The sequence below is a fragment of the Bombus affinis genome, chromosome 5 (genome assembly GCF_024516045.1).
Source record: "Bombus affinis isolate iyBomAffi1 chromosome 5, iyBomAffi1.2, whole genome shotgun sequence".
Taxonomy (NCBI): domain Eukaryota; kingdom Metazoa; phylum Arthropoda; class Insecta; order Hymenoptera; family Apidae; genus Bombus; species Bombus affinis.
This window is the reverse complement of record NC_066348.1, coordinates 8,981,389-9,003,681: the sequence shown is the minus strand read 5'-3', so window position 1 is coordinate 9,003,681 and position 22,293 is coordinate 8,981,389. Positions and strand designations below refer to the sequence as shown.

Genomic DNA, 22,293 nt, shown 5'->3' with positions numbered 1-22,293 from the left:
TAATAAAACATTGTAATTATTCGAAAAATGTGATAAAAGTATTCTCAATACATCAAATATTTTATCACTTTACAATTCAACGAATATTTTTAGTAGAACATCTCTAAACATCTAGTTTACCAAATATATTCCCTATTAGATTCAGGTGCAATACCAAATGATTTTAAGTTATATTATGGACGATCAATGAAATAGCGCCTTAATATAACGCGGTTAAAACGAAATATATCAAAATATTGTAGTAGAAAATAACCTCAAGTATAACCCCACAATTATCATTTGATTATACGTGTGGAATATTGCTAATTTATACTTATATTATACTTGAATTAAATACCTTATATAATTATTAGAATTTTCAACAATGTTGAAACGTAAAGATCCAGAAGGAAATCTATATGTTTTTGTAAGTAATTTATTGTATATAACCTCATTTTATTTTTGTGTGGAACGTCAGTGTTCTTTTATTTGCCTTTTTTTATGGAATAGAATGAAGAAGATTTACCATACGAAGAAGAAATTTTGAGAAATCCTTATTCTGTGAAACATTGGCAACGTTATATAGATCATTTAAAAAGTACAAAAAGCAGTAATTTAAACATTGTGTACGAACGAGCGTTAAAGGAACTTCCTGGAAGGTAGAGGATATGTCTTTTCTGCTTTTTTTTTTGTCAAATAATTTTTTATAAAATAATCAAATTCTCGTTTTTGATTAGCTATAAGTTATGGTACAATTATCTACGTCAACGTGTCAACCAATTGAAAGGAAGGTGTATAACAGATCCGCTTTACGAAGATGTAAATAATGCATTTGAGCGTGCTTTGGTTTTTATGCATAAAATGCCCAGAATTTGGATGGACTATTGCACATTGATGACAGAACAATGTTATATTACGCGTACTCGTCAAGTTTTTGATCGGGCACTTAGAGCTCTCCCTATCACGCAACATCATCGTATATGGCCATTGTATATTGAATTTTTAAAAAAGCATAATGTGTATGAAACTGCAGTCAGAGTTTTTAGAAGGTATCTTAAGGTAAGATAGAATATTTTTATTTATCTTATTGACCTATATTTAATAATGTGTTGTTTATTTTCAGCTAGCTCCAGAAGATACAGAAGAGTATATAGAATACCTGATATCAATCGGGAGGCTTGACGAAGCTGCTGTGAAACTTGCACAAATTGTTAATCAGGATGATTTTGTATCAAAACATGGAAAGTCTAATCATCAATTATGGAATGAATTGTGTGATTTAATATCAAAGAATCCTTCTAAAATAAAATCTCTTAATGTAGATGCAATTATTAGAGGCGGTTTAAGACGTTATACTGATCAGTTAGGACCTCTTTGGAATTCTTTGGCGGATTATTATGTTCGTAGCGGTTTATTCGAAAGGGTATTTTAAATAATTTTTCGGTTTTGTAAAAATATAATTTATTTATGTTTTGTTACTGTACAATTTCAATATTTTTATTTTGTACAGGCGAGGGATATTTATGAAGAAGCAATACAAACAGTGACTACTGTTAGAGACTTTACTCAAGTGTTTGATGCTTATGCACAATTTGAAGAACTTAGTCTTAGCAAACGTATGGAAGAAGCTGCAAAAAATCCTACTGAAGATGGTACAGGACATATATATATATATATATATATATATATATATGTATATATACATATATTTAACTATATAATCTTATTTAGTATATAAAATTTATAATTTTTTATTGTTTACAATCGTATTCCCAGATGATATAGATCTAGAATTGAGATTAGCACGATTTGAACATTTAATGGAAAGGCGTTTATTACTTCTGAATTCTGTATTGCTCAGACAAAATCCTCATAATGTACAAGAATGGCATAAAAGAGTTAGGCTTTATGAGGGACAACCACACGAGGTATTTTTATGAAACTTTGTAGTCAAAAATTGTTTAATGACTTTTTTATTATTATAAGTTATAACTTCTCTCTTTAGATTATTAATACATATACAGAAGCTGTACAGACTGTACAACCACAATTAGCAGTAGGTAAATTGCATACTTTGTGGGTTGAATTTGGTAAATTTTATGAAGAAAATGGTCAAATAGCAGACGCTAGAGTAGTTTTCGAGAAAGCAACTCATGTTCCCTATACTAAAGTCGATGATCTTGCTTCTGTATGGTGTGAATGGGCAGAAATGGAAATTAGGCATGGGTATGGCATTCTATTGTTTTGTAAGATAGTAATTTAAATGTATCGTCATTCTGTAACTAACGTAATAACTTCGTTCATACAGAAATTATAAAGAAGCGTTAAAACTTATGCATCGTGCTACTGCTATGCCATTCCGTAAGGTAGCTTACCACGACGAGACAGAAACAGTTCAAATGAGATTGTATAAATCTTTAAAAGTTTGGTCTATGTATGCCGATTTAGAAGAAAGTTTTGGGACTTTCAAGGTATATTTTGTAAATAACTTTATTTATAAAATTTTAAATTCTTGTACTTTTTCATTTGCAGACATGCAAAGCTGTGTACGACAAAATTATAGATCTAAAAATCGCAACGCCGCAAATCATTATTAATTATGGACTCTTCCTTGAAGAAAATAGATATTTTGAAGAAGCTTTTAGAGTATATATTAAATTACATAGGAATACTATTTAATCTTAATAATCATCTTCTATAACATTTAATTATTGTTTTTAGGCTTATGAAAAAGGTATTGCACTCTTCAAATGGCCTAACGTTTACGATATATGGAATACGTATCTTACAAAATTTTTAAAACGTTATGGTGGAACAAAGTTAGAACGAACGCGAGATTTATTTGAACAGTGTTTAGAATTTTGTCCACCAAAATATGCTAAAGGTATTTTTACACAATACATATTTAATATAATTATAAGTACAACAAAAAATGATGTCAATATTAATTTTCTTATATTATTCTAGCCTTGTATTTACTGTATGCAAAATTAGAAGAGGAACATGGTTTGGCTAGGCATGCAATGTCTGTATATGAACGAGCAACTAACGCTGTTCTTCCTGAAGAAAAATTTGAGGTATGAAGCAATATTTTATAAAAATGTAACGAACATAAATTTAATAAAAATTCAGTATATGTATACGTCTTACAGATGTTTAACATATATATTAAAAAAGCAGCAGACATATATGGTGTCCCAAAAACGAGGCAAATATATGAAAAAGCTATCGAAGTACTTAATGAAGATAATACAAGAGAAATGTGTTTACGGTTCGCAGAAATGGAGACGAAATTAGGAGAAGTTGACAGAGCTCGGGCAATATATGCGCACTGCAGTCAAATTTGTGATCCAAGGGTATGAAGTATTGTTTGAATCATTTAAAGATAATATTAAAATTAATATTATATATATGTATATTTTTATACCTCGTTTAGGTGGCTTCAAATTTCTGGCAAATATGGAAAGAGTTTGAAGTGAGACATGGTAATGAAGACACTATGCGTGAAATGCTTCGAATTAAGCGTAGTGTACAAGCTATGTACAACACTCAAGTGAATATGATGTCTGCACAAATGTTAAATAATACATCAAACTCACTATCTGATATACCAGCAGATGCAATGCGTCTTTTGGATAGTAAAACACAGGGTATAGATCTTGTTATATCACAAAAGAAGTAATTGAAAAAATTAAATATATAGTTTTACTAAAGTAATAAATATGATATTGCAGATAATATTACCACATATAAGGACAGTATTAAATTTGTTCGTGGTACAATAGAAAAAGATGGTAAAGCAGAATCTCAAGTAAACAATCCAGATGAAATAGATATTGATATTGATGACGTTGATGACACTGAAGCGGATGTAGAGGAAGGTAATATAAAATATATAATAATACATCAAAATTTTTATTACATTTCATCGCATGTAATGTATTTATAAATTCCTTCAGAGAGAGTTTTAATACCGACATATATATTTTATATTTTCTATTCTTATTCGTATCTTTATTTTCAGACATACCTGTTGAGAAACAAACTATTCCATCACAAGTATTTGGTAGTTTAAAGACAACTGATGGTGAAGATGATTAAGGCATGTATAAATTATATTGTCGGAAAAAAATGTAAATAATAAAATTCACAATAAAATATAAGATTTGTAATTGGAATACTTCATTGATACAGCTAACAAAATATTACTTTCTGCGATAAAAATTAATTTTTCTATATAACTCTTTTTCGCAGAAAACATATCAGTATTTTAGAACTATTCATCATGAAATGTTCTTACAATTTTTTAATAGTATCATTTAAATTAATTTTTAGTAGATGATAATTCATGGTAGGATCAAAGTCAAGGCTAACAAAATTAAATTATCTTTTATCGAACATAAAAGTGTATTATTTATTATTCTACAAAATATTAAATAACATATCTTGGTGGATTTATAAAATGGAGATCATTGTAGACTTCAGGCTCATCCATATCAGGATGGCTTTGTATATATTCTTTAGCAATACCTCCAAACACTATTAATTCACCACGACCAGCTACGAGTGAATAAAGAATTCTTTCGTTAGGACCTGACTGATCACTGTGTTTTAAAGGAATCCACGAAGCACTACATTCATCGCATAAAACATTCGTAATGTCTAACACAAATATGGATAACGTATTTCTTGTTTTCTTTGCAGATTTTGATTGCGTTCTTCGATTTCTAATACTTTCTTCCATTCTACGAAGAGATTCTAATTGTCGTTGTCGATGACTGTTAATGTCATAACGCACTGGTTCGTTGCGAAAAGCGGTCATACTTAACATATTATCATAACATAAAGTTAAATTCTTTGTAAAATTAGGTAGATGATGTGAAGGACGTGGATTTTGTACAGATATTTCTGAAAAAGATCCATGTCGTCCATTAATGTTTACGTCTCTATCAATATGAGATACACTCCCTTGTCTAAAAATGAAATACAGTACAATTATGGATATCAATAACTTTATAATCAGTATCAATGATAATTTATATGATCAAACCTTGCGTGTAATGGAGATGAATTATTTGTTCTTGATGAAGGTGCTGCTTGGCAAGTCACTTTCTTGAGCGATATACTCATATCGTTTGGCTTATTCTGACACTTATTTATACTAAGAACAATAACATGATTTCCTACCTATTAAATTAAAAAATAATTAAACGATACAAAACATCGTGAATTGTATGTTGATTAACAAAATATTACCTTACAAGCCTGGTGGCACCAAATACGTGTTGGAGCCCATTCAGTATTGTGCATGTTTACTTTTTTCCACGTCCATGCTGTACCTTCCATTTTCAATAACCAAGCATCGTTCATAGCAACATTAGGTCCAGTGCAACCACCTAATATTTTTGATATTTAGAAATTTATATTGATATATTTAAAAAAATTACAAGAAAATCTTGCAATCAGAAGAATCTTTAATATCTATAGGATTTCCAGCTTATTTTTGAAAACTTTACCTAATATAAGGAGATGTTTATCTCCAAGCTCAATCTGAGACTGACCATAACGTGGTTGTGGTTTCAAATTCGAAGTAGCTTGCTTATGCCAACTATAGGAATCCAAATTTAAACACCATACATCATTGGATCTGTCTCAAAATAGTACTTTGTTGTTATTAAATTAAATTAATAATTACTAAACAACATACAATAATTTCAGATGTTTTACCTATATCCATTACATATACCACCAAAAACAATCATACAATTTTTGTGAATTGATGCAGAATGTGCTGAAGTAGGTGGAGGTGTTTCCAAGGTGTTTATAGCAATCCATTTATTGGATTCTATAGAATACACATGTAATTCATTGAATAACCTTGATTGCTAGAAGCATACATAACAAAATTGAATATTTCTCATTTGACCAATTTAAATATTTCTACTCTGATTAGTGATAACTTTTAACTAATTGTACCTGGTGAACAGAATATAGCGCTGGGTGGGACCAGCCACCAAATAAAATGAAACTCTTTTTGTAATACAACATAGTAGCACAAGCTTTTGGAGATGGATAAGTTCCCATTGTAATTAATCTGACCCATTTCCTTGTATCCAAATCTAATCTCCATAAATCATTGAATGTTGTGCACGTAGCAGTACATCCACCAAAAACATACATAGAGTTTTCATATGTACAAGCAGAATGTGAATGTCTCTTTGCAATTGTAGGCATCCAGTGTTTGGATGGCCATGAACTCCAAAGCAATGATCCGTAAGCCACAGACTTATGAAAATGTGTTTTATTGTGTTGTATTACATCTGCAACAAAAATATAGATTTTATTAATTTTTAGAAATATATCAACACTGATGAAAACTTACAGATATATTTATGGTGGCTTATGAAAGTATTTGAACACTTACCATAGAGAAATTTTTATGTATATGTTATACAAATATTAAACCAATTTCAAATTTTATTATGATGAAACACAATCATGGTTATATTAGTAACATTTGAAACCAATCTGAAAATGGATATAGAAGTTACAAGACATTTGCTGCAAACATCCATTTAATAAAAAATCAGCATATAGCACAAATAACCACCTTAAACATATAATGCATGTTAAAGATGGTCTTACTAAATATTTAGGTCTACTAATATAATGAATAATTGACTATTTAAATACTTTAGTAACCTCCACAAAACATATACTTGTATTAAATATCTTGTAGTTTCCATATACATTGAAAAATTTGTTTCAAATTTTAATATAATCTGCATACTGTGTCCTATTACAATGTTAATAGAATTTCAAAATGTATCATATAACACATATAATACAATACATTTATAAAAGATTTTTATAAGCGTTTCCACACTTTCGTGAACCACTATATACAGAATAATCGTATTTTACATACTTTTGGTGGCACGAAACCATCTTTTGGATACAAGTTTACATTCTTGAAGATTCTTGTATGGTGGAATTAAACTTAAAATATATTCTAATACAACATCTGGCAAATCATCAATATTACACTCCATTTTGCGTTAAATGCTTCTCAAAAATGTTCTACCGACGAACTTCCTTTTATATTATGTCCAATTTGGGAAATTTCCCAGGCAGATGAAAGTTGTTACTATCTTAAAGATTCGAAAACCATGTTTCCTGTTACTTTTTGTCCATTCTGCAAACGTGAGAGATTCTCATCTGAAAATTAAGGGAATTTTGTACACGAACAATTTTACAATATCTCCACGTCATGGTAGATTATTCTACACATATTATGCATTTTACTTAATCTTTTCATTAAGTTACAAAATTATACAAGACAAATTACTACAATTTCCATAAATAAAAAATAACCTAAAACTAAAAAGCATATGTGAAGCTGCGATATAATACTAGAGGCGGATCTTTACATGTTGACTATTATAGAGTTGATATTCATTTAACAGTAATTAAGGAATTTTTTAATCCCGTTAATTTCATTTCTTTCCTTCTTTATCAATTTCTTTTAATAATTATTTTCCTTATGTATCCATATTTGCATACAAAACGATATCTTTATAAAAAATCATAACTGGGGAAAAGAATTGTAGTTATAATTCCGATCAACTTCAGATTTTTGTTCGTTACTCTCGATTTCAAGAGCGCTGCCTATGGAATAACCGATTTGGATTTATTTTAAATTAAATATTTTTTATAATATACTTAGAGTGATAATGATTAAAGAATGATAAAGAAAATAAACTTATTTTACTTGAGGCCTTGATAAATTTTAAACTTTTTTTGTGAATCTTTTTAATGAATTTTTATACACGAAAGAATTATATTTACGTCTCTACAGTGTATCAGGCGCTTTGAATCTATCGACAGTTATCTTTAATAAGAATGATATTTATATTGATTTTATTGTTGGTTATTTGCCAACAAGAAGGAAGAAATGCTGAAATAAATCCATCGGAAACAATAATTTGGGGTCCAGGATTGAGGCCAGATAAAGTAACAATGCGAGCAAGATATATTTTTCTACAGTTTATCGACCTACAAGGCAAAAAGTATGTTTTTCATTTTTATTACATATAGATACGTATATTTAAAAAAAATTATATTATATATTATAGGAATATGATTTAGCACTAAAGTTTAGTTATGTTTTTTAAATATATATATCTCTTTTTTTTCACTTACTGAAAAATTGCTTTAGTTTAACAGAATCACCTGGAAAAGATATAATAACTGTATCCATACAAGGGCAAACTTCAACAGGACACATGTGTCATATATGGACACAAATTCTAGACTGCAAAGACGGAAGTTTTATTGTTAGATATAAATTACATAATACATGCTTCAATTTCAAATTAAAAATAAAAATGAAACATAATAATTTACCTATCCTATTGGTAGAATCTAAAGGTATCACATTTGTTATCTACTGCATAAGTTTTTTTATTACCTCTTGTAAAATAATTATTTATGTAATATAAATAATTTGATGAAAATTTTTAGGACCTGTTTACGAAGAAGAATGTTACTGTCCAAATTCTTCTATTAATAGTTGGTTAGAAAATTTAGGATGTTCAAAAAGTTATAAACAAATGCAAGATGATCTTGCTCCTTTCCCAAATGTTGACTTTGACAAAATGCGTGAAAGTATTGTAAAAACATATGATCGGCCAGGAAGCGTTAGTCTATGTCACTATGTAATTCAATCTAACAAAGTAAATACTATTGCAGTCTGTAACTTTAAAATTGGGTTGAGACTATATATGAATTAAACTAGATGAAATAAGATTTTTAGGGAATGTCATGGCCGCTATGTAGGCTTTAAGATATTTATGGATTCTATCCTCCTATCTCTTACTCGCAAAGTTTTATTGCCAGATATTGAATTCTTTGTGAATTTGGGAGATTGGCCACTTGTTCCAAAAGAGGGCAAAAATTATCCTATCTTTTCTTGGTGTGGCTCTTTTGACACTAAAGATATTGTTATACCTACTTATGATATCACAGAATCATCGTTAGAAGAAATGGGAAGGTAGTAATTTAATCGCATTTTTAACAATTATTTTAGATCATAATACATGGTATACTAAACATTTTTCTATTTGCTAATACTACATGTAAAACAGGGTAATGTTAGATATGCTGTCTATACAAGGTAATACGGATACACCATGGAAAGAAAAAATAGAAAAAGTATTTTGGCGTGGTCGAGATTCCCGTAGAGAACGACTCGATTTAATTGATATTTCCAGAAAATATCCTGATTTGTTTAATGTTGCAATTACAAATTTCTTTTTTTTTAAAGATGAAATGGATAAATATGGTCCAGAACAAAGCCATGTGTCTTTCTTTCATTTTTTTAAGGTAAGATGAACACAGCTATGAATTATGTAGTTTAAATACAAATATAAATATAATTAAAAAGTAATAACGTTGCAGTACAAATATCAGTTATGTATAGATGGTACAGTAGCAGCATATCGACTTCCATATTTACTTGCTGGTGATGCCTTATTATTAAAACAAGAATCAAAGTATTATGAATTTTTTTACAACAATCTTGTACCCGGAAAACATTACATATCTGTTAAAAGGGATCTGTCAGACCTTGTTGAAAAAATTATGTGGGCTAAAGAACATGACCAAAAAGTACTACAGATTGCCAAATCTGCTAGACAATTTGCAAGGGATAATTTGTTACCAGATAATGTATTATGCTATCATGTAGTTTTGTTTCATGTAAGAAATTCCTGCAAAAATTATGCAGATTCAACTTCATTTATTTTTTACTTAAATATATATCATAGAATAACATGCTTTTTTACACTTCAGGAATGGAGTAAACGCTTAAAGAGTAAAGTTAAAGTATTAGATAACATGGAAGAAGTGCTGCAACCCAAGCATTCTTGTAAATGTTACAACGCCGATGGAAAACTTAAAGAGGAGCTATAATGTTAATCAAATTATTAAGTAATCGATTACTCAATTTTGTATGCATAAATAACATGTAAACTTTTGTATGCTTCTTGTAAATGAGAATCGTTGTTTTACAGTAAATTATAAGATAAGGACGACGATAAATTTCAAAATACTCAAATCATTATAATGATGAAAAATCTCCACTTCTTTTATTTCCAAAATTTGAAAATATATCTTTTTACGAGATTATTTTCTGGTTTTAATCATCCAAACATATATTTAGATGATATATTATATGAATTGAGAACAAAGAGAAATTTTGTACATAAAAATTTTGTAATATAAAACGACTAAAAAATTGTCATACATAAGATTAACATAAGTAGTATTCACAAAAAAATATTGTACTCTTTGTTACCTGGATGGAAGCTTCTCTTATACATCTATGTAAAAATTAAAAGAACTCAAGGAAAAAATAAAAATCAATGTGTAAATTCATAAATCTTTTAATGACGATCAAGAAAATATAAAATTAAATAAGTAAATAAAAAATTTATTCTAAAGCAAAATATATACTGAAAGCTGTAAATAGTTAGTACATATTGTATCATGTGTCATATGTCATAACTTGGTGTGATAGATATGTTTATGCTGCATTATGAACACCAAAATTCTTAAACTGCACACGTCGCTAAGTGCAGCATAAGCATGTGTGTATTACAAAATTAAATAAACAAAATTAAATAGCCACAAACGAAAGTAAAATTTTGATGTCACATTAAAAGATTTATAACAATATTTTAATGAATAAAATATTTGTCCAACGATGTTATTACTGATAAAATGAAACTTTAAGATATAACTTTTGAAGATTTTTGTACACATTAGACCATGTATATAGTTTGCAATATCTACAAATTCTTTTTTGTAACAAAGTATATTTTGTAATGTTAAATTAGATATCTTATTTGAGGAAATTAAAATTATTCAAAAAGTTTTGATTTCTCATTACAATCGTAATAAAATTTTAGCAGCACCTTTCCTTAGTAATATATATATTTTCTATTATTTGTTTCATTATATAACACTGGACGATATGCTGTCAAGAATTAAATTAAAGTTTAATATGCCATTTGTTCTGAGTTTGTAGTTAAATCATTTTTATATTAGAATGAATATCGTACGAATTTACATTAATATATACTCTATTGTGGAGGTGGCTGATATCCATAACCACCATACTGATTTGGTGGAGGAGGTCCTTGAGGTCCAGGGGGAGGAGGCATGTGTCCACCAGGTGGACGCGGTGGATATTGAGGATATCCTTGTCCTGCTGGTGGTGGTGGATAACTCTGAGGAGGATATTGTGGATGTCCATAATGTTGACCACCTTGAGGTGGATGAGGAGTGTATACCTAGAATTTATATATTTATATTAAGTATAATTTATATTATATTAGTAACAGTTTGAAATATGCTCCATATTTTTCAATCATCTGTACCTGTGGCTGTCCTCCTGGTGTCGGTGGTACATACGTCTGTGTAGTAGCTGGACCATATCCAGGCTGTGGTTGTGGTCCTGGAGGTGGAGCAGGACCCTGTGGAGGTCCTGAAGGTGGCTGAAATCCACTTGGAGCAGGACTCTGAGATTGTTGCTGTTGAGGCTGTGGCGGTGTCTGAGATTGTTGTTGAGACTGTTGTGGTTGATGTGGAGATTGATGTGCAGAAGGTTGATGAGTTGATTGATGAGAAGGTTGATGAGGTGGTTGATGAGGAGCATGAGGAGGTTGATGTGGGGATTGATGTGGTGGTTGATGTGGCGGATGAGACGTTGGGTGAGGTGTTTGATGCACGGGATATCCGGATGGTGCAGGTCCCGGTGGAGCGTAGTTTCCACCTTGCGAAGTAGATGGTGGAGCGCTACTTGGTGGGTAAGTTTGAGTTGAAGCGGACGGTGTACTAGTTGGTTGGCTACTCTGAGCATAGGTATTTACTCCACTTGCAGAGGCAGTACTGAACGGTGGAGATGTAGAAGCTGGACCGTATTGCGTTGCACCAGGACCGGGACTTGGTTGATTACCATAATTTGGTTGAGGACCAGTATTTTGTTGAGATCCAGGTTGAGGAGGTTGAGCACTAGAAGTAGGGGGAGCCGGATAATTTTGAGGTGGAACGTTATTTGCATATGCTTGCGATGAAGGAGGAGGATAATTTCCGGGTTGACCAGCTCCATACGCATTTTGAGGCGGAGCTTGAGACGGAGGTTGTTGGTAATTTGGTTGTGGGCTAGGACTACCATATTGACCAGGCTGTTGCTGTTGTCCGCTTGATGGGAAGTTTTGTTGAGAAGGATTAGAAGGAGGATAGCCTTGTTGATTTGGTGGTGGTGGACCATATCCTGTAGGAGGCTGAGTTGTTCCTGGTGGTGGATATCCACCTGGTTGAGGACCGTAACTATTCACGGTTGTTGGAGGACCATAGTTCGGTTGCGTTGATGTGCTGTATCCCTGTTGTTGGGAAGTATTTGGCGGTCCATATTGATTTGGTTGACCTGGAGTATATGCAGATCCCTGTGGTCCTTGATAATTGGTACCTGGATTTTGATTGGCATATTGCGTAGGATAACTTTGTTGAGAAGGTTGTTGAGGGTAACCCTGAGGTCCTCTATACTGTTGTGGTCCAGGTGCAGCAGGTGGTCCTTTGAAATAATAGTATATTAGAGTTAAAAGATAACATTAATTTCTAAAAATTTTATATTATATTGGAACATAACATACTATTCATAGGTCCTTGTCCAGGCATAACAGGACCACGATATCCACCTTGTGTCATTGGTTGTCCTTGACTAAAGCCTGACATTGGTAATGTTGGTTGAGTATTTGGAGGCATATCACCCCCAGGTCCACTTGATCCTGTGGGAGCATTAGGAATGCCCTGTGGATTCATCATACCATGTTGGGGTCCATTAGGGATCCCTTGTGGAGGCTAATTATTGAAACAAAGATAACATTAATATATTTCTAACTTAGATATTATACCTTAATATTTCTTTAATATTTAAAATATTTCTTACTGGTAACAATGCTTGTATATTTTGATTTGCATCAGCAATGGATGCCAAATATACCAAATTGCGATGCAACATCTGCTGGTATCTAAAAAGAAATCATATTATAAATATACCAATATAAGTTACATATATTTTGAAAACATTTATCACTTACTGTATACATTCTTGTGCTTTTCCTTTATTTTGATATTCTTGTATTGTTTGTATAAGCTGACTATTTTCATCAAGCATCTATATCAACAAATTTATTCATATAAATGTTATTATTCAAATAAATTAATTCAATATTGTAAAATATCATAACATTATAGACTATACATTTCTTCTACTTTTTTAAAATTATTACCTTATTAAATATCATAAAACCATGTAACAAAAAGAATGAAATTTCAAGAAAACTAGTACAATACAATATTAGTGATAATATATGATATTCATCACCTTCTGTATTTGAGCAGGATTCGGTGGCGGCCTGCCGCGTTGGGCAAAGGTCACGGACATGCCTTCAGATAACTTATCAATAGTCAAAAAATCACGATTAGATGCAATTTATTTTCACTCCTATTCTTTTTCACTTAATCTCCCAGTCGTTAATTTTCTTTTCTGTATTGCTTATCTTCATTTGAAGTCTTAAGACCTTGCTACAGTATTGATAGCCCACATTGTTGCACTGTACTTTTAACGTTTAAGAAAGAGTTATTACCTTCAACGTAACTCTGTCTCGAAAAACTAATCAAAATGCATAATCTTATTTTGCCAAGGTAGAATATTACCGAAGAAAAATTCTAAATGTAGCGAATCACTGCTAGCAATTGCTTTGCAAAATTCTAGTTTTACAAATAAGATATGGTGGCTGTCCATATCTAAAATAGAAAGCTTGGGAATAAAGCGACCGTGTGGCAAATGCGCAAACTATCGTGACAAAATATACCGTAGGAATGCGATAGTAAATACTCAAAATCCGTTACTTATTAGAATGTATTAGTGAAAACCTGCATGCATTTGTTTAAAAAATAGATTTTAATGTATACATTGAAAAGAGTTCTTATACTCGCGTATATTAATCAATAGTAGAAATATCCAGAAACTTATAAGGAAATTAATTAAAAGTTTTATTTTTAATTAAATGATAAAAATTCATATCTTTATTATTGTATGCATAAGTAAACAAGAGTTTTAGACTCACATTTCGCTTCATCCCTTTCGCAAAACACATAAGTGAAATTTTTGTTTCACAAATTATATTAAATAAATTATATTAAATAAAACTAAATAGAATATACAGATTATCTCATGTAACGTAGTACATACTACTAGCTAGAGGATGATTTTGATGATTTTAATTGAAAAAAATAATTGTTACCGCCTATAATGAGAAATTTTTAAACATATTATTAATAATATGTTCATGGAAATTACTATATTTATATCTGTATACAAAGAAATATTACCAATTTATTATTTATATATCTGCCGAATGCAATTTAAAATATCTTTTATGCTCTATGATATAGAATTCCTGCATTAGTAATGGCAATTACTTTCTCATTTTTTATGTATAATTTCATAAAAATTTACTAAAAGCATCTTACAAAATGGCATCATGCCTTTCCTATTTACCGGCATAATTTCGACCATTCACTTAACGTAAAAGTATCATATAACTGTATCATATTGTGAAAAACGTAACCTCAAATCAGTGAAGATAAATTTGTCTCATTTCGCAATATCGAGAAAAAAATTACTGATTTTGCTCGTAAAGACATTATATAAAATGACTACAGCAAAAGTAAATAATAAAAATAATTGAAAAATAAATATTATACAATTATAGTAATAAGTATTTTTTATAATTTTAGATCGAATTTGCGGTGGAAATGACTTGTCGAAAATGCGTTGATTCGGTACGGAACGCTTTAATTGGCGTAAATGGAATTAAAAATATTGATATATCATTAGAAAAAGGAAATGTTATAGTTGAAACAGATTTGCCATATTCTATAATTCAAGAAAAAATTGAACAGACTGGGAGAAAAGTTATCTTAAAGGGATATGGAGGTAATAACATAGTAATGTAATGTATTATATTATTATAATATCTCTAAAATATGAAATTGAGCAATATTTTACATTACAGACAGTTCTAGTGCAGTTGCAATGTTAGGAGGGAATTCAGGATATACCATAGATAATAAAATAATGGGTGTAATAAGATTTGCAGAAACTCCTGATGGATGTCTTATAGATGGAATAGTTGATGGTTTAGCACCTGGTAAACATGGCATGCACATTCATGAATGTGGTGATATCTCTCAAGGGTGTGATAGGTAGGCATTTAGAATTTTTATTTTTTGTTTTCCTTCTTTCCTTTTTTTATGTAAGATATTTTATGACACATTTTTAGTGTTGGAGAACATTTCAACCCAAATAATACATTACACGGTGGACCTGAAGATGATGCATTTAGACGGGTAAATATTGAGATTTGTGTTCATATTGTAAGGAAATCTCTATGGTTAATAGTTAGTATCTTGAAATAAAAAAATTTTTTACTTTACAGCATGTTGGAGATTTGGGAAATATAATGGTCAATGATTCTGGTAGAGCTATTTTTAGAATAATAGATAAACTTGTAAAAATACCTGATGTTATTGGAAGGTCCTTAATTATAACAGAAAAACCAGATGATTTAGGAAGAGGTGCTGATCCAGAATCTAAAATACATGGAAACAGTGGAAATAAGTAAATACTACAGTGACGTTATTATGATGCATATAACGATTTGTTATATTTAACATTAATGTATGTTTTAGACTGGCCTGTGGCATAATTGCTCGTTCATCTGGCTTATTTCAAAATACAAAAAAGATTTGTGCTTGTGATGGACTTACATTATGGGATGAAAGGGATAAGGCACTTAAAGCTAAACATGATTTTTCTGGAGCAAGTAACAATTGTATAGTATTTTAAATTTTTTAGTATCTTTTTAGTAATTATATAGTACAATATTAAGCGTTAAAATATAATTATATTTATGGATCTCAAGTATGTCTCCACATAATACATTCTCTGTACATGTATATATTCTATATATATTTAATATTTATTTAAAATAATAATAAATTCGACCCGTTCGTAGGTAATTCTTATAAAGTAATTTTTAATTTTGCCTTTAATCTGCTTATATATGTATTTAATTATTTAAATAACAACTTTTAATATAAGCTTTTGTTTTTTTTGTCTTTTTCAGCAAAATTATAAATAATATATAAAGAGGCTACAAACTGGGTTTTGAAAACTGAATCATTCCAGTAAAGCATTTCTACGTGCATGATAGAAAAAGCACAAATTGCATTATATCTTTCGTGATACATAGATTTAGTATAGTTTCCAACATAAGTATTTTGCATAAGATAAATTATTATATTTTGAGTGTTATAGTATAAAATAAAGAGCGTAGTAATGTAATAAAATTAGAATTTGTATTTGTTATAAATAATAAAATATATAAATATTCTCACCTTAATAACCTTATTTTTTCACAAGCATTATACATGTTTCATTATAAAATATAATATAAATTGTATAACCTTTTTGTAAGCTACTATAAACCAATTACAAGTCACAAAGCAGTATTGATTTTTTGAAGAGACCTTGAGAGAGACCTGAAGAGAGAGATTTTTTGAAACCTAACTTCATTTATATATATGTGATAAAAATTGAAAACTGAAAATAAGAATAAAAATAGTATTTCTTCATTACATTTTCATCGGAATTGTGTAATATAAAACTGTTCGTGCGAAAGACACGTATTCTTTTCACATAACCTATATTGCTACTGTGTACATAAACATATAATCCTTCATACAGTATGTTTAATTTGTGACATTAAACCTACAAAAAAGTGTAGAGAAAAAAATTCATAATGGGAATTCCTGGATTAACCACTTATATAAACAATCGTTCTGACCTTTATTTGGAGTACTATGAACTGCACAATACATATTTGGTAATCGATGGAAACAGTGTTTGTTGTTCAATATATAATTTCTACACAAAATGTAATTGTGCATTTGGTGGTGATTATGATAATTATGCACAGTGTGTATCACACTTCTTTAATGATTTATTAAAATGTAAAGTAACACCTCTGGTTGTATTTGATGGTGGTAGCGAAAATAGAAAATTTAGAACTACTATAAAAAGAACTAAAGAGAAAATCCGTGTTGCGTGGTCATTTTGTCCACTCAATCAAAGGAACATGAAATTTTTTCCTTTAATGTTACAAGAAGTTTTTATTGATGTAATGAGAGAAAAGAATATTAGACACGTGAAATGCCTATTCGAAGCTGATAATGACATAGCATCAATAGCAAAGATTTTGAATTGTCCAGTACTCAGCTATGACTCTGACTTTTATATATATGGAACATTATATATACCATTTAATACATTAGATACTTATGTAGTTAAAAATCCAAATGGAAATGGTTACATGAAATGCTGTAAAATTTACAAAGTTGAGAACTTGCTTAAATCTTTTAAAGGGCTACATCAATCAATGTTGCCACTGGCTGCAATATTACTAGGTAATGATTATGTAAAACCTAATACGTTTAAGAACTTTTTTCGCCACTTGAAGTTAAGAGGAGCATCAAGAAAAAAGCATAATCATCGACAATGTTGTATAGAAACAACTTTGAGGTGGCTGAGCAATTACACTTTGGACAAAGCTATCATCGAAATTTTAAGTAGATTAATTAAGCCTATGCGACAAAAAATATTAGACTTAATAGAGATCAATATAAATAGCTATACAAATGCATCTGCTGACATGCTTTTACCTCTAGGTTTTTCAAAAGATCATGTTGTTCGGGTAAATTCATATCATTTGAATAGAAGTTTTAAATTTGATGGAGATATCAGTACATTGACATACATAGAGGAAGTTTGCGAAGAAGGAAATAATGTATCAAGCGAAGAAGAAGATGAAGGTGAAGACGATGAAATTGAAATAGCAAATACATATAGTAAGGCAAAACTATTACCTCAAAATGTAGTTGTTAGTAAATTGCCTAAGTGGTTTGTAAATGAATTTCTTATGGGCAGATATCCAAAATATTTTATGGATTTAATAGTTCGATATATATATGTTTGTCCTGTACAGGTGGAAGATTATCGTTATCCTTCTAGTGTCATAGTAAGTTTAAAAATTATTAGTGTTATATTTGAGATCTTAAAATCAGCAATAATTAGTAAAATATGTTATATGAAATATATGGTGAGAACACAAAATAAAAAGATTATATGCTGTAAGTTACAGAATACAGAGACTATAAATAATGTTAGACTACCTTCTTTATTCAATCTTAGAAATATCCCATCACTTACTCAAAGAGAGATTTTAAACAATACTTTAGGAATTACAAATATGGATTGTATAAATGAACTTCCACCAGAATGGATGTTGTATATTGGATGTATTAAATATTGGTTACATCAAGAAGAATGTTCTTTATCTCATGAATGTTATTTATATTCTATATTTATTTGTATGTTATTTAACATAATCGATTCCAAAATTGGAAGATATAGAAACATGTATACTTTTCAGAAAAGATATTGTCAATTAATTGAAACTGTGAAGCAACAGAGGAAAAAGAACAATTGTGATTCATGTTATACAATGAATCAATTATGTGATAATCAATACAATGGTACAATCATAGAAGCCTATAATGAAGTTGACTATAATGACTGTATATTAGCAGCACCATTCTTTATCTCTTATTTTAATATGAATAAAGAATTATATAACAATCCAAAAAAATTTGATAGATTTGCTGTACATGTATTCGCAGAGTTTCAAAGTTGTCTGAAACATACTATGAATCTGAACGCACTTTTGGGATATCCTTATCCACAGACCAAAGTTGCAAATTTATTTCATGGTACTTTATTGTATAATCTGAGTAATAATTTTAAAACACGCTATAATATTGAAGAATACATAAATATTGTTCTTCAAATGTCTCCAAGTCTCTTAAGATTATTTAATACATTTTTATTAAAAGTCAAATCAATGTTTCCACTTAAGTTGCAGGATGGAACTAATCTTCGTAAAAAACATAGAACAAAACCTAAACATCCAAAGTCTAAAAAAAGCATTTCAGCTGAAAATGATTCTGAACATTTTAGTGCAGATGATGATTTAAATGAAGCATATCGTGATCCAAATAATCGTTTTTCTATGCTCAGCCATGCATAATGCATATTTTCATTCAATATTACAGTAGAATTCCATTTATATACCAGGGCATAAATAGTATTTTTTTTTTTTTTTTTTGTTTATACAATGTCCAATGTTTGTCTAATCATTTATTCAATAAAGTTTCATTGAAGTAAATGTATTTGGTATAAACGGAATTCTCTGTGGTTAATTCTGTACTACATCATATGTAGTGTATATAATGTCTTTATACTATATACTAATGTATATATTTGATCTCTACAAGTATATATTGATATGTATATAGAATTTAAGTCTTAATTGAATTAATATTTTTCATAGAATGAATTATTATATCTTCAATATACATAAAAATAAAGAGGATGGTAATGTAATACAACTATAATTTGTATTTGTTATTAATAATTATATGAGATTTATTCTTTCGTCTTATTTTATCCTTTATCTTATAACTTACAAGTTACATGGGACAATTGTAAAGGGTATGATTTATAAGAAATAGGAATCAAATTTTATCATACAAGGCTTTGTTTTTAAAAAAATTGATTTTGAATATTATTTCTCTAATAAGTATATACTTAACTATGTCTTGACCTTTTGAATGGACTTTACCTATGACTAATGTTTCTAAGTATTTATATCTGTGTATTGATTGCTGGAGAAAATTCAATGACAAGAGGCTGAACATTATTGTTATTGTTTCAGAAATTACTTGGAATATTTCACATTCTATTAAATACATAATTCTATTTTTTATTTGAAATTTCTGTTATTATAAACTAATAAAATTGATTATGTCAATATTTTGTTTTTCCATATGTTTCCTATAAAGGGCAGTAGAATGTATTTTATCAGCACATAGATAAGTAATATAACATCTTATCAGTGATTTTTAATCAATTATAGTTATATCTCATATAAGTTATATCATTTTTCTTTTTTTTTTTTTACGTGGAGGAAATCCGCACGGACGCTAGGTCGTTTCTGGGGGGAAGCGGTGTGGTACTGCCGGACTCCAACTGACTAAAACCTCCACGATGACCGTCCGGTTGCGATCGAAAGAGGCCCGGGAACCGGTGCGAGCGACAGACCGGACTCCTCCCGCGCACAGAATGCATCGTCTCTGGAGCCGCCATGCAAAGCAGTCTGGTTCCCCTACCGGACTGCTTGGCTGTCCCGAGGCGCTGATCTATCAGCGCCAAAGTTTGACCCCCACCGGGGGGAGCGACGGCGCTAGAGCGCTTTGTCCAAGCGCGTCCGCGGCGTCTGCTGCGCCCTCGCCGGTCGATCCTTTCGGGGTGGGAGCTCCGCACCCTCGCCCTCTCTGCTGCCTCCTTCCGAAGCATAACCTGCTCACGGAAGGAGGTCACGGCCCTCCTCCCTCTCTCGCTCGCCAACAGTGCCTCGAGGATCGCCGGCGGCGAGAGGTCCCATCCGATTTCCACGATGAGATCGCGGCGCGGCCGCGCCCACGCCGGACAGAACTCCAACATGTGCTGCGCCGAATCCACGCTCGCATCGCAGTGGTGGCAACGCGCGGTCGCTTCCTTCCTGATTCGGTGCAAGTATTCACTAAAGCACCCGTGCCCGGTGAGCACCTGTGTCAGGTGTAAGTCAGGGGGAGGGACCCCGGCCGCGTCCAAACAAACGTCCCAGTTTCCAATTCTAAATCCAACCCAATGTAGAAAACCCAGACTATTATGACGAATATGATATATAGACTGGAAAATCAATATCACCCCAGCTCCGATAACTCAAAAACCTAACAGACCATACTTTGAACAAATTACAAAGTCCGAACTAGGAGATTTTAACGAACAGCACTGGTTGCGTCAATTAACCAAACACTTTATTAAACACCGAACCGAACGCTTACAAATAAGAATAAACGACAATAGCTTCAGCACGTTAGAAAAGGTAAATATTCAACTCATGCTGAGGTTTCTAATAACGAGATTCCCCCAAATTAAATTAATATTTGGACAAGATCCGCCAGTAGACTACGATAACGAACAAAAACAGACGATACTACGCGAAAATCATAACGAAATAGTAGGACACTTAGGTATACACAGCACCGTGAAACGAATACAAGAGCACCATCACTGGACAAACCTAGAACAAGACGTTACAGAATTCATACAAAACTGCGAAACCTGCCAACAAGAAGAGCTAAATCGTATCAGGGCCAAAGAACAATCTATAATAACTGACACACCCCTTAATCTTAATGACAAAATCGCAATGGACATATTCGGACCTCTCACCAAAACCAAACGGGGCAATCAATTTATCCTGTCTATCCAAGATCAATTAACCAAATATCTCATCCTCATACCCTTAAAAGACCAAACAACCAACTCAATCATTAACGAACTTTTGGATCACTATGTGTATATATTTTCCGCACCAAAAAGTATTCTCACGGACATGGGACGAAATTTCGTATGTAAGTTGATGGACACATTTGAAAAGGCTTTCAAAATCCGACACATAAAAACCACTTCTTTCCATCCACAATTTAACGGATCCCTTGAACGAACGCATGCCGTAGTAAAGGACCTTATTCGAACTTGTACGACCGACTCCATACGACATACCCTATTCGAATTAACATTTAGACGACAAGCTAACATGCCATCCTCAATATCAACCACTCCTAGCCTAACTAGAGAATAATTGTTTAACCTCTGGAAAAATCGACACAACGCCTATATAGCTAAACTAAGACGAATTCCGATATTCCGAGTAAAAGATAAAGTATGGGTACATAACATGATATATGTGCGTTTATTGTTAACAAATGAATATCATATTTTATATTAGGTCATCCCATAAGTTCGTGCCGACTTTTGTGTATACATTTCATGTGTCGATTTATAAACATAAGAGATAAGAGATAAGATACCAATGCACTTAAAAAATGGGAAGAAGTTGTACAACGAGAGGGGATTACATTTTTTCATGAAACTGAAAGATATGTAAACAATCTTAACATATATAACCGGAACGAACTTATGGGATGGCCTAATATTTACTAGTTTAACGTGTGACA

General features: G+C 31.1%; 6 protein-coding genes across 11 annotated transcripts; 4 read left to right on the top strand and 2 right to left on the bottom strand.

Annotated features, from left to right (window-relative positions):
• Positions 1–148: 148 nt before the first annotated feature.
• LOC126916065 (pre-mRNA-splicing factor syf1 homolog) lies at positions 149–5,209 on the top strand. Its single transcript, XM_050721428.1, has 16 exons — positions 149–406; positions 490–638; positions 717–1,038; positions 1,103–1,402; positions 1,490–1,631; positions 1,756–1,907; positions 1,985–2,205; positions 2,288–2,450; positions 2,512–2,625; positions 2,701–2,863; positions 2,947–3,056; positions 3,132–3,335; positions 3,416–3,629; positions 3,714–3,860; positions 4,004–4,081; positions 4,684–5,209. The coding sequence occupies exons 1-15, from the start codon at positions 365–367 to the stop codon at positions 4,078–4,080; spliced, it is 2,520 nt and encodes an 839-aa protein (XP_050577385.1). The 5' UTR covers positions 149–364; the 3' UTR covers position 4,081; positions 4,684–5,209.
• Positions 4,363–7,057, bottom strand: LOC126916075 (F-box only protein 42). 2 transcript variants are annotated; one of them, XM_050721445.1, is made up of 8 exons: positions 6,908–7,048; positions 6,404–6,507; positions 5,956–6,299; positions 5,707–5,864; positions 5,496–5,626; positions 5,236–5,375; positions 5,030–5,166; positions 4,363–4,952 (listed from the first exon to the last, which is right to left on the bottom strand). In XM_050721445.1, the coding sequence occupies exons 3-8, from the start codon at positions 6,211–6,213 to the stop codon at positions 4,412–4,414; spliced, it is 1,365 nt and encodes a 454-aa protein (XP_050577402.1). In that variant the 5' UTR covers positions 6,214–6,299; positions 6,404–6,507; positions 6,908–7,048; the 3' UTR covers positions 4,363–4,411. The 2 variants fall into 2 exon arrangements, with proteins under 2 accessions (XP_050577402.1, XP_050577401.1); XM_050721444.1 differs by lacking the exon at positions 6,404–6,507 and having other exon boundaries at positions 6,908–7,057.
• On the top strand, positions 7,042–10,167 carry LOC126916072 (protein O-glucosyltransferase 2-like). The gene is made up of 8 exons (XM_050721437.1): positions 7,042–7,252; positions 7,925–8,048; positions 8,198–8,409; positions 8,503–8,714; positions 8,787–9,031; positions 9,126–9,363; positions 9,439–9,738; positions 9,832–10,167. The coding sequence occupies exons 1-8, from the start codon at positions 7,042–7,044 to the stop codon at positions 9,949–9,951; spliced, it is 1,662 nt and encodes a 553-aa protein (XP_050577394.1). The 3' UTR covers positions 9,952–10,167.
• A 241-nt stretch (positions 10,168–10,408) lies between these two features.
• On the bottom strand, positions 10,409–16,582 carry LOC126916071 (basic salivary proline-rich protein 2). 2 transcript variants are annotated; one of them, XM_050721436.1, is made up of 7 exons: positions 16,510–16,582; positions 15,631–15,702; positions 13,143–13,219; positions 12,992–13,073; positions 12,696–12,903; positions 11,421–12,616; positions 10,409–11,333 (listed from the first exon to the last, which is right to left on the bottom strand). In XM_050721436.1, exons 3-7 carry the CDS (start codon positions 13,217–13,219, stop codon positions 11,124–11,126), a joined length of 1,773 nt encoding a protein of 590 aa, XP_050577393.1. In that variant the 5' UTR covers positions 15,631–15,702; positions 16,510–16,582; the 3' UTR covers positions 10,409–11,123. The 2 variants fall into 2 exon arrangements, with proteins under 2 accessions (XP_050577393.1, XP_050577392.1); XM_050721435.1 differs by lacking the exons at positions 15,631–15,702; positions 16,510–16,582 and adding an exon at positions 13,430–14,291.
• LOC126916092 (copper chaperone for superoxide dismutase) lies at positions 14,508–16,517 on the top strand. 4 transcript variants are annotated; one of them, XM_050721495.1, is made up of 7 exons: positions 14,508–14,777; positions 14,848–15,046; positions 15,126–15,315; positions 15,393–15,459; positions 15,549–15,730; positions 15,802–15,931; positions 16,239–16,517. In XM_050721495.1, exons 1-7 carry the CDS (start codon positions 14,763–14,765, stop codon positions 16,251–16,253), a joined length of 798 nt encoding a protein of 265 aa, XP_050577452.1. In that variant the 5' UTR covers positions 14,508–14,762; the 3' UTR covers positions 16,254–16,517. The 4 variants fall into 4 exon arrangements, with proteins under 4 accessions (XP_050577452.1, XP_050577451.1, XP_050577453.1 ...); XM_050721494.1 differs by having other exon boundaries at positions 15,802–15,935; XM_050721496.1 differs by having other exon boundaries at positions 14,823–15,046; positions 15,802–15,944.
• Positions 16,583–16,646: 64 nt separating the features above from the next.
• On the top strand, positions 16,647–19,657 carry LOC126916067 (protein asteroid-like). Its single transcript, XM_050721430.1, has 2 exons — positions 16,647–17,577; positions 17,839–19,657. Exons 1-2 carry the CDS (start codon positions 16,914–16,916, stop codon positions 19,254–19,256), a joined length of 2,082 nt encoding a protein of 693 aa, XP_050577387.1. The 5' UTR covers positions 16,647–16,913; the 3' UTR covers positions 19,257–19,657.
• Positions 19,658–22,293: the final 2,636 nt, after the last annotated feature.

What these genes read in the sequence shown, in the direction of transcription:
- LOC126916065 (XM_050721428.1), top strand. Translation starts at nt 365, where the DNA reads ATGTTGAAACGTAAAGATCCAGAAGGAAATCTATATGTTTTT. An exon ending in TTAAAGGAACTTCCTGGAAG is followed by an intron (nt 639 to 716) that starts GTAGAGGATATG and finishes GTTTTTGATTAG; the next exon opens with CTATAAGTTATGGTACAATT. An exon ending in TCCACCAAAATATGCTAAAG is followed by an intron (nt 2,864 to 2,946) that starts GTATTTTTACAC and finishes ATATTATTCTAG; the next exon opens with CCTTGTATTTACTGTATGCA.
- LOC126916075 (XM_050721444.1), bottom strand. Translation starts at nt 7,031, where the DNA reads ATGGAGTGTAATATTGATGATTTGCCAGATGTTGTATTAGAATATATT. An exon ending in GGTGCCACCAGGCTTGTAAG is followed by an intron (nt 5,167 to 5,235) that starts GTAATATTTTGT and finishes TTAATTTAATAG; the next exon opens with GTAGGAAATCATGTTATTGT. An exon ending in TCATCTCCATTACACGCAAG is followed by an intron (nt 4,953 to 5,029) that starts GTTTGATCATAT and finishes TTTCATTTTTAG; the next exon opens with ACAAGGGAGTGTATCTCATA.
- LOC126916072 (XM_050721437.1), top strand. Translation starts at nt 7,042, where the DNA reads ATGCTTCTCAAAAATGTTCTACCGACGAACTTCCTTTTATATTATGTC. An exon ending in ATCGACCTACAAGGCAAAAA is followed by an intron (nt 8,049 to 8,197) that starts GTATGTTTTTCA and finishes AAATTGCTTTAG; the next exon opens with TTTAACAGAATCACCTGGAA. An exon ending in TCGTTAGAAGAAATGGGAAG is followed by an intron (nt 9,032 to 9,125) that starts GTAGTAATTTAA and finishes CATGTAAAACAG; the next exon opens with GGTAATGTTAGATATGCTGT.
- LOC126916071 (XM_050721435.1), bottom strand. Translation starts at nt 13,489, where the DNA reads ATGTCCGTGACCTTTGCCCAACGCGGCAGGCCGCCACCGAATCCTGCT. An exon ending in AAAGCACAAGAATGTATACA is followed by an intron (nt 13,074 to 13,142) that starts GTAAGTGATAAA and finishes ATTTCTTTTTAG; the next exon opens with ATACCAGCAGATGTTGCATC. An exon ending in ATATACAAGCATTGTTACCA is followed by an intron (nt 12,904 to 12,991) that starts GTAAGAAATATT and finishes TTCAATAATTAG; the next exon opens with CCTCCACAAGGGATCCCTAA.
- LOC126916092 (XM_050721492.1), top strand. An exon ending in AAGATGATGCATTTAGACGG is followed by an intron (nt 15,460 to 15,548) that starts GTAAATATTGAG and finishes TTTACTTTACAG; the next exon opens with CATGTTGGAGATTTGGGAAA. An exon ending in CATGGAAACAGTGGAAATAA is followed by an intron (nt 15,731 to 15,801) that starts GTAAATACTACA and finishes TGTATGTTTTAG; the next exon opens with ACTGGCCTGTGGCATAATTG.
- LOC126916067 (XM_050721430.1), top strand. Translation starts at nt 16,914, where the DNA reads ATGGGAATTCCTGGATTAACCACTTATATAAACAATCGTTCTGACCTT. An exon ending in ACTGGCTGCAATATTACTAG is followed by an intron (nt 17,578 to 17,838) that starts GTAATGATTATG and finishes TTTTACCTCTAG; the next exon opens with GTTTTTCAAAAGATCATGTT.